The sequence below is a fragment of the Pantherophis guttatus genome, chromosome 1 (genome assembly GCF_059756535.1).
Source record: "Pantherophis guttatus breed Tessera chromosome 1, ASM5975653v1, whole genome shotgun sequence".
Classification (NCBI taxonomy): domain Eukaryota; kingdom Metazoa; phylum Chordata; class Lepidosauria; order Squamata; family Colubridae; genus Pantherophis; species Pantherophis guttatus.
In genome coordinates, this window is record NC_142063.1 from 22,040,728 (window position 1) to 22,050,685 (window position 9,958).

Genomic DNA, 9,958 nt, shown 5'->3' on the forward strand with positions numbered 1-9,958 from the left:
CTGGCTGGGGAATTCTAGGAGTTGAATCCATCCATCTGCAAGTCAACAAGGTTGAGAAACACTGCATTAATATATTTTGGGTATTGTAAACAGAATCTTGAAAGCCTGTCAAAGGCCTTTAGTGCAACCTATACCTAAGGCAACGACACCATTGTTACTGGTTCCTTTCTCACACTTTCTAATTTACTAAGATTCAAATATCTTTAATGGCTTGGCAGTCATTTTCCCTTCTCTGAATCAAACTGACATTCCATCACAAAGGATTTGTGAATAGTTAAAAGCTCAGTAGCTTTCTTGGAAGTATCTCTTCAGCCATTTCAGGCAACAAGTTCTATTTTTTGTATCAGTCTGAAATTGGTATTGCTATTAATAGAACAACACCAATTAAGTTTATTTAAAACAATAACGGGTCCTTTAAGAACAAAGTTAAAAGGGCTATGTAGAATCCAGTTTCCTGCCAGTCATTTCTGTGTCCTGTGTCCATTTCTCCTTTGGAACATTTGGCTATTCCCTTTTAGAAACGGGAAGCTGGATTTAGAAATATACTGGGATCAGATCTGGTTATATTGTTTCAGACACAAAATGAGACTTTGTTACTGAGGTACTCTGCTAGATTTTTAAGGACATTTTCTAACATTTGAAAAGTGCATTCTGTTTAACAGTGGCTTTAAAAAAAAACCACTTGGTGGTGTTAAAGCATTTAAGTCTTGCTGGGGTAGGCATCAGGTGGGCTACTGTCAAATAACATAATTGAGCTAGTTGAGACTTGGAGCTCATCAAATGGGGAAATGTCCATAAGAGGGAGATATTCCAGAACTGGTTTCATTTCAGATTAGTTGGCTTCATGCTGAACTGTAAAATAATTTTAAGTTAAATGTGTTAAGCCAGTGAATTGCAATTAACCAAACCTTGGTTTAATATGTATGTAAACAGTATTCTTTACTGGACTACTTGAGTATTTTTTGTTAAATGAAATTCCTTGTTGGATCCAGAGCAAAATCTGTTATATCATGCTAAGCTATAATGAGATTTGCTTCGGTCTTATTTAGCACACAAACCGATCCAGTGATGGATGATTCAATAAACTACCTGAAATACAGCGTAGTAGGATGTATGGATCCAGTTTTTACCTCCTGTTGCCCGTCTACAACCCTAAACATCAGTTTGGGTACACTGGGGCTAAAAGCTTGACCAAAGATTCAGTGTTCTCATCTCTTGACCAAAATCAGCTTTTGGTCTTGTGTATGTTATCTTTGGAATTAAGTATTTATATCCCAGATACATTCACAAAGATAAAATCTGAACCACTCCTTTCAGGGGGAGGGGGAAGTATGGGAGGAAAGCACCAGGAAGTGAAATGTTAGCTACAATTTACAATTTACCTTTCAGGCTGACCAAATTTTGCCACCACTGTAAGGGATACAAGTTTGACACTATTTCAGTCTCACTTCATTTAACTCTTTCCAGTTTGGGAAGTCATAGGAGAAAAGTCTGCACCATTACTGCTAGACAGTTAGATGAATCTTCTTCCCAATTATGTTAGCATGTGGTAGTACCTGGCCAGTCTCGGCTGGATAGACAGGTGAACAGGATTTGACTTGGTTCTGTACCAGATAGGAGACTTTCAGAAAAGGCCGGAGTTTTGGTTAGATTGGAAAATAGAAATTTAAAAAAAAAAAAAAAAACAGCAGTGGCAAACTAATATTTTCAAATTGTTGCAAAGAAGCCCTCTATATTCATTAAGTTATCAAGAATTGACATGGGGATGCTGCCTTCCCCATTATAATTACTAGTTAAACTATTAAAGAACATTCTCTGCGGTTAGTTGTAAAATGTTAAAAAATTAAAGTGGGTACACTTGGATGCACATAGAAAGTCTTACTGTGCTGCTTCATGGGGTGGGAGAGGGATGGTTCTGGGATGGCAGCATATGCATTGGTGGGAAGTCAGAAGGTGTCTCTTATAATTTTTTTTAAAAAGCAGGAATAGTGATAACTTTAGTCTCTGAATCTGTGGGATCCTAATTCCTGACCATAAGGCGTACTTCTTAAGATGATGGTATTGCCAATTTTCCATCCTTACCATGTACCCCCTTTTAATGCCCTACTGGATATTAACAAGCAACCAAGTTGGAGTTGGTGAATCTTTTATTCAGGAGAAAATCCAGAAAAAGAGTATAAAAGCCTTTTATTATTCTGGTCTATAGCACTCAGTTGGAAAACGTTAAATGTTCTGTGTAGAGACGGATAAATCTACAGGGGCTAGGAACTTGTGTCTCTCCAGATAGCTGACAAGCTACAGCTCCCAGCAAATCACAGCCATTATAGCCAATAGGGATCTTGGAAGTTGAATGCCTTTATTTGTCCAGCTTTAGTTGAAGTTACCAGTTCAGTGATTTCCAAAAAGGCCAAACTTCCCTTAAGTAGAAAACTCAGAAAGAAAAAGGATGGAAGTCAGCAACCAGATTCCTTTCTTCTATAGTTAGATTTCTAGTGCAGCACCCCAATTATGGGCAATTTCAAGGAACCTCTTTTTTTAATTGTGTGTCTACTACATGTATAAGCTGAATTCTCATTAGACAAAGCCCTAAACCTACTTTGCACTAGAACGCCCCAGGAATTTCATACTAAATATGTGGTGCTAAGTTGCCTACGCTTCAGAAGGGAATGCCCAACTTTTGACCCCACTACAGCTTCCATGCAGCTTTCATCATGTCGACAAAATAGCCATCACTGTCAATAGAAGCACTGACTCCACTGTAGTAATTCAGGAATTCCTCATTTGTGATCTGTAGAGAAATATGAAGTAGATTTTAACGTTTGTCCCTAATGACAGAACCTGATGTTTTATTGGGGATGACGATGGTTCAGTATACTTGGACAAAGCAGTACTTTTACTTCAAGACAGTAAAATTGTCATTGTTAAAAAAATAACCCTAAAAATTTAAATATTTGGTATTGCCAAAAATAGTAGTAGTATTAGGCCATTCACATTAATAGAAGAAAAGAATGACATGGAAAAGGATGTGATGGGAAGAAAAGCAGCATTCACAAGCGTTCTGTTCTGAACTACCTTCAAGCGGCATTTCCCAACCTTGGTCACCTGAAGATGTGTGGACTTCAACTCCCAGAATTCCCCAGCCAGCAGGGGGAATCTTTTAAGTGGCCAAGATTGGGAAGCACTGCCTTAGGGCCCTGCACAATAATGATTTATGATCTGCAAATATAGTAAAATCTTTACTATGGTTTAACAGATCTTCATTCATGGATTTTGGATCCAATGAGCAACATTTGCTCTAGCTCCCTCCTCCCAAAATAGACCGAGCCCATTTTATCCAAAATTGTTCAAACGATACACTTGAATGTATTTATTCATTCAATTTTTCTAGCCGCCCATCTCAAACAAGTGACTGGATGGTGAAAAATCATAGAACAATTAAAAACAGTTACACTCTAATACAAAATCGTACATAAGGCAGCCAAAGTATTTAAAACACTACTATCAATTTACGTCATTTGCATCCTGACATGTTCTGAAATGGTCCAATTTATATATCAACTCATGTCATTTGCAAACAGAATGAATTGGACCAACATTTAAATTCAAATGTAATGGGACATTTGGAAACAACACACATAACATCTATCCTAATGGTCTATTAATTCAAGGTTTTATTGTACATCTTAGATCAGCCTTCCCCAAATGAGTGTCTTCAAATGCCCACCAAATGTGTGTCTTTTTAAGTTTGATAAAAATAATATTCTGGAACCACAACTATCAGAATGCCACAAGAGCCTGGTGCCACAGCAGACTAATAGCCTGTTATTAACATTCAGCTGCCTGCAATTACTGCAAGTTCGAATCTCCCCAGGTTCAAGGTTGACTCAGCCTTCCATCCTTTCTAAGGTAGGTAAATTGAGGACCCAGTTTGTGGGGGCAATAAGCTGACTTTGTATAAATATACAAAAGTATGAGCTTTTTTTTGCTTAACGCATTGTAAGACGCCCTGAATCTCCGGAGAAGAGCGGCATATAAATCAAATTAAAAAAAAAAAAAAACATCAAGAGATCATTCTGGCTGTTTACCTTCCCATCCTTATCATCAGGAGAGTCAAAGCTCTCCAGAAAGGCACTGAAAACCTGATCTTCTGTCCACTCTCCACTCTTGAACTTGGGGTGGGATCGGCTGTTGTAGACCCCATGAAGATCCTCTACCGTCACCAATCCATCACCAGTCCTGTCCAATTTCTGGAATGCTTTTTCAATTATCTCTTTCCTGGTGTTGGACATAGGAGGCTAAAGAAAAATAGTGAGAAGTCAAGCACGTTGGAGTCTCCCCCCCCCTTTTTTTGTTTGTTTGTTTGTTTGTTTGTCAGATTAATGGTTGAATCTCTGGACCTTTCATGCTGGAAGAAAACCTATGGGGTTTTTCTGTGGTAATGTGGGAGACATACTGAAAAATTAGATGAAGCATTGTCTAAACTGCCATGGGTCTTCTAGACAAAGAGCTATGTTGATTGACACCAAAGAAGCATCTCACAATTTATATTTGTAAAGATTAAATAGAAAGAGTGGGGGAGGGATATGGACTTCAGTCTGGTCTGGTATGGTGGGCAAGATTAGGCCAGGGATTCCCCATCTCTATTAAAATGATGAGACTAGTACATTAGCAGCCATTAGTTGAAAAGAGATTCTTCATATATGGGAAGAATATATCACAGATTAAAAACACTGAATTAGTTCTGATTTTCTGGATTCTGAATCTCCCATTGATGCAGTTAACTATCAGTTAAAAATCAGATGCCACATTAGTTAGGTCCCTGGTCACATTTAATAAGCATTTCCTATGTTTTTGTCAGGGTAATCTGTCTCTAAACACCAGTTTCTGAGGGAAGGGGAGAAGGAAAACAAATAACAGGAGAAACTATGGCTTCCAATGACCACTTGTCTTCCTCAGGTGCCCTCAGGCCTTCTGTGCCAGCTCAGCCTGCTAATTCAAATGTAGAAGTGGATTATTTTATTTACCCTCAGGACTTGCAGGAATTCAGTGAAGTCCAGGGTACCATTCTTATTTTTGTCACAGAAGCTGAAAATCTCTTCTGCTTCACCCCTTTCCAAAGGGACTCCAGCATCCTGGAGACCCTTCATAAATTCCTCCAGATCCAAAGTTTTGCTGCCGTTGTCATCCATGATGCGGAAAAATCTGCAAAGAATGTAATGTAATATAGGCGTGTGAGTGAGTGCCGTGTGTGTGTGAGAGAGAGAGAGGGACGGAGACATTTATGGAGAAGCTCAGCCTGTACTTTTCCTTGTAGTATTCACTTCCCTAAATGCTAACAACAAAAGTTAGTTAGTTTAATGATTGATAAAGTAATCCTGAATTTAGAAGCCATAATACTATTTCCCATTGGGGAACTGATATATTGAAGTTTTCTGCAGCTCCCTGCCTCTGGCAAGCAGAGTAAATGAAGCAAAATAATTAAAAAGAAAACCTCAAATAAGGAAGAAAGGAGATGGGGGAGGGGGGAACCACTTGAATAATCTGAATGAAATTATTTCCAGAAAATATGGATAATCTCATACTTTGTACCTGGCAAGTCCCTTAATCCCAGAAGCTCCTCTTTCCAAGCACTTTGCTCTGAGTTTGGCAATGCTTCCAGTACCTTTTCCTTCCATGCTGCAGGTATTTGTTATGATGGAAAAAAGGATCTAAGAAGGATGAAGCAAAACGGAAGATCAAGTATGGAAGATTCAGCCCTCAAAGACTTCCATCTGACATAATTAATACAACTACAATTATAAATTAAGCCCCAATGTTGGTTCAAAAGCAACCAAAGCAGGTACTTCAGCAAAATGTCCTCTTCCAGTGCTTCCTTGACACCATTGATCTGGGAATGTTGGTCCAATGGTCCGGGAATGTGTTTGCAATGCCAATTACATACAATATATTATTGTAACACTCCCCGTCTTAGCTCAGATTAGTGATAGACAATGTGCATCTGAAATATATCGCACAAAGCAATCTATAATTGAGGGGCAGATTGGTCTTTGTGCAGTGGTGAAATCCAATTTTTTTTACTACCAGTTCTGTGGGCGTGGCTTGGTGGGCAGGGTGTGGCTTGGTGGGCGTGGCAGGGGAATGGATACTGCAAAATCCCCATTCCCTCCCCACTCCTGGGGGAAGGATATTGCAAAATCACCATTTCCACCCCACTCTGGGGCCAGCCAGAGGTGATATTTGCCGGTTCTCCAAACTACTCAAAATTTCCACTACCGGTTCTCTAGAACCTGTCAGAACCTGCTGGATTTCACCCGTCTTGGTGCCTTCTAATTCTGGAGTATAAATGGCATGTGACAAAGAGGTATGTTTATATCAAAGAGAGAAGGCAAGTTAATTTCTAGCTCTGTGCTCTAGCTTTATGTGCTGCTTTGGGAAGTTTCTTCTGATCGTATTCAAGACATTACCTGTATTTATACTTCCTTTCGTTTCCAAGTGAGTAGGTCCTTTTAGTTAATTAAGATGAAAAAATCTTGAGACAGCTTGCAAACTAAATACAAGAGGCCACAAAACTTTCGTTCATTTCATTTCTGTCCATTCCAGTGAACAGACATTAAGAGGAGGGGAAAAAAACTTTCCGTTCCTTCTCTCTTCTGCATAATCCACCCTCTGCCCCTCAAACCAGTCTGCTGGAGTTTTTCCATCGATGTTGAATATCCTACCTGCAATTGTTGCTTGTTTCCTTGCTTTTTCTCACCACCCGCGGAACTTAGTTTGACTGTTGTGTTGACTTGCGTTGAGCTGTTCCCTGTCTCTATAGCAATCGCTTGCTCGGTTGCCAGGAGGGCCTCGCCAAGGGAAAGCTCTGTGGTGTGCTGGAAAGCTCTCGGAGGAAGTGACACAGGCCAGATAGGAAGGTGGCAGGAGGGGCCAGGAGCCTGCATGGCTCATCTTAGTCTAGAGCTGCTAAAGAGAGAGAGAGAGAGAGAGAGGTAATACAGCTCTCTATCAGAGGGAAATATTTGGTTGGAATCACCTGCTGTAAATTAGCAATTGTCAGCAACTTTTGTGCCCAGAAATTTTAATTTTATCATGTACCAAGAGAGGACTGTTTTTATGGCTGTTTTTTGACAATCCAACAGATCCTGTTTTGCAGGGCAACTTTTCCCACCCTGCTGTTTTGCAACGAGAACTCCTGAAATTTCTCTAAAATGGGAATTCTGTACGTTCTGATCCCAGCACATTTAGGAGTTAGGAAGTTGGAGAAAGCTGCCTTTGTCATTTCTAATGTTATTCTACCATTGCCTGTACTATATTTCGACTCACACAGCACATCATCAGACTCAAGTAATATCTACCTATAACATGGATGTCCCAGCAGCCCCAGTGATGATCTGCTTAACTTATCAGCATGACTTTCAACCATAATTCCAAGCTCAATTACAGTTGTAAGTTGAGAACTATCTAAAAGCATAGAGGCCTAAGAGGGGGCAAGCGCTGTCAAAAGTAGAGGCTAAAATACAACAATTTGAGAAAAGCAGATAGTGCCATTTTGTGAGTCCAAACGAAGAAGTATTTATTTATTTATTTTTATTTGTTTGCTTCTTTATTTATTTATTTGATTTATATTGCCGCCTATTCACATATGGTGATTCAAGGTGGCTTATAAGAATATAAAAACATATAAAAACAATAAAACTAATAAAAGAGAGAATTATATAATAATAAAATAACCCCCCACTCCCTGCCCTGGTGACAACACATCATACGAGCCATTCAATGCTCCATCCCGCTCTGCGTTCCCCAGGCCCACTGGCAGAACCAGGTCTTCAGCGCCTTCCGGAAGAGTGTCAGAGTGGGGGCCATTCTAATCTCTGGGGGAATGATGTTCCAGAGAGAGGGAGCCACCATGGAGAAGGCCCTTCTTCTGGATCCCACCAGGTGTATCTTCCTAGGGGATGAGACCCCCAACATTCCTTGCCTTCCCACTCTGGTATTTAGAAGAAGTATTTAGAAGAACTCCTTAAAACAGCATAAGGCCGTGATAGCAAACCTATTGGCACACATGCCAGAGGTGGCACACAGAGCCCTTTCTGCAGGCACATCAGCTGTTGCCAGCTGCTCTTCCAGTTTCCAGTGCTCTGGCATGCGCGAAAACCAGCTGGCCGGTGCACATGCGCGCACCAGAAACAGGAAGATCAGCTGGCATGTGCATGCGCTCCGGCCAGCTGGTGTTCCAGTTTCCAGGCTCCGGTGCACACATGTGCATGCGCACAGGTGCGTTCCAGTTTCGGCACTCAGTGCCAAAAAGGTTCGCCGTCACTGGCATAAGGTATAAATGAACAATCCAGGTTAATGGTTATATATTAAGAGAAAGCTAATGTGACCTGTATATTTAATACATTTACAATTTATAGCAGAGAAAAGAAAGGGAAAGAGAGTTTGAGAGACAGAGGGGTCACGAGTCTAGTGGTTTTATTTTTCCAAATCTTTTGCTCCACGATGAGCAAAATACTGGAGAAATAAAAGAGGAAATTAATTTCAGAGAGGAAGGCGCGAACAAACTTATTGGATATGTCAGTTCAAGTCAGTTAAGGTATAATGTGTCATAAGCAATATTGTGAACGTTATTTATCGTAGTAGGGAATTGACAACCAAACCCGTTGCTCCAGCAGGGTTTTATCATGTACAGGACATAGCCAAGCAATTTGATCATTGCATTCTGTACTAGCTGAGGCTCCAGACCCCAAGTCCCAGGGGAAACCCGAAGGAAGGCATTCCTTGAATGTAAGTATAAGGTTGAAACCCAGCCAGCTAGTCAAGCAAGTCAATGCAGCCTCCAATAACAGCCATAATCTATCAGCCCCTCCCATCACAGTCCATAAAGAGCTACCCTATTTACTGTGAAGATATTCCCTACATCTAATACTGGAAGCAGGAAGCACCATAGAAAAGCGCCTCCAGTCCATAACTCAAAAACACGCTGTAGGACATTGGTCTCCAACAGTGGTGGGATTCAAGTAATTTAACAACTGGTTCTCTGCCCTAATGATTTCTTCCAACAACCAGTTTGCCAAACTGCTCAGAAAGTTAACAACCGGTTCTCCCGAAGCGGTGCGAACTGGCTGAATCCCACCACTGGTCTCCAACCTTGGCAACTTTAAGCCTGGCGGACTTCAACTCCCAGAATTCTCCAGCCAGCAAAGCTCCAGGCTTAAAGTTGCCACGGTTGGAGACCCCTGCTCTAGGAGCATCCTGTGTTGAATGCTTTAATCCTAGCAAATGTTCTACATGTGTATCTGAAATGAAACTCCTGCTCTTAGTTCAGTCCCTTCTCTGTTGTTCCCCATGGTTCTTTAACCTTTTTGAAAGTGCTTTATTTCAACTAATACAGCCCATGTCAAATTCACGATTCTGGGCAGCTAACAACAGTTAAATACCGTAGAGATAGTCCTCCACTTATAACAGTTCATTTAGTGACTGTTCAAAGTTACAACGGCACTGGAAAAAAAGTGACTTATGACCATTTTTCAGTTACGACCTTTGTAGCGTCTCCATAGTCATGTGATCAAAATTCAGATGCTTGACAATTGGTTTATACTTACGACCGTTGCTGTGTCCCAAGTACATATGACCCCCTTTTGTGACCTTTTCACAAGCAGAGTCAATGGGGAATCCAGGTTCACTTAACAACCAGGTTGCTAATTTATCAACTGCAGTGATTCAATTAACAGCTGTGGCAAGAAAGGTCGTAAAATGGGGCAAAACTCACTTAACAAATGTCTCACTTAACAACAGAAATTTTGGGCTCAATTGTGGTTATAAGACAAGGACTATCTGTACATATATTTATATTTAGCTATATTTAGCTCTTCAATAAATCATTTGAACTCTGTGAGCTCTCAGAAGTTTGAGAAATTTCTTGGGAAAGAGATTCACATCACAGCAACTGATCAGACAG

General features: G+C 40.5%; 1 protein-coding gene across 1 annotated transcript; it reads right to left on the reverse strand.

Moving 5' to 3' along the window:
* Positions 1 to 2,129: 2,129 nt before the first annotated feature.
* On the reverse strand, positions 2,130 to 9,286 carry CAPS (calcyphosine). The gene is made up of 5 exons (XM_034437605.2): positions 6,720 to 9,286; positions 5,590 to 5,708; positions 5,025 to 5,202; positions 4,086 to 4,295; positions 2,130 to 2,788 (listed from the first exon to the last, which is right to left on the reverse strand). Exons 1-5 carry the CDS (start codon positions 6,939 to 6,941, stop codon positions 2,687 to 2,689), a joined length of 831 nt encoding a protein of 276 aa, XP_034293496.1. The 5' UTR covers positions 6,942 to 9,286; the 3' UTR covers positions 2,130 to 2,686.
* Positions 9,287 to 9,958: the final 672 nt, after the last annotated feature.

What these genes read in the sequence shown, in the direction of transcription:
- CAPS (XM_034437605.2), bottom strand. Translation starts at nt 6,941, where the DNA reads ATGCAGGCTCCTGGCCCCTCCTGCCACCTTCCTATCTGGCCTGTGTCA. An exon ending in GGGATTAAGGGACTTGCCAG is followed by an intron (nt 5,203 to 5,589) that starts GTACAAAGTATG and finishes CATTCTTTGCAG; the next exon opens with ATTTTTCCGCATCATGGATG. An exon ending in AATTCCTGCAAGTCCTGAGG is followed by an intron (nt 4,296 to 5,024) that starts GTAAATAAAATA and finishes ATTTTTCTTTAG; the next exon opens with CCTCCTATGTCCAACACCAG.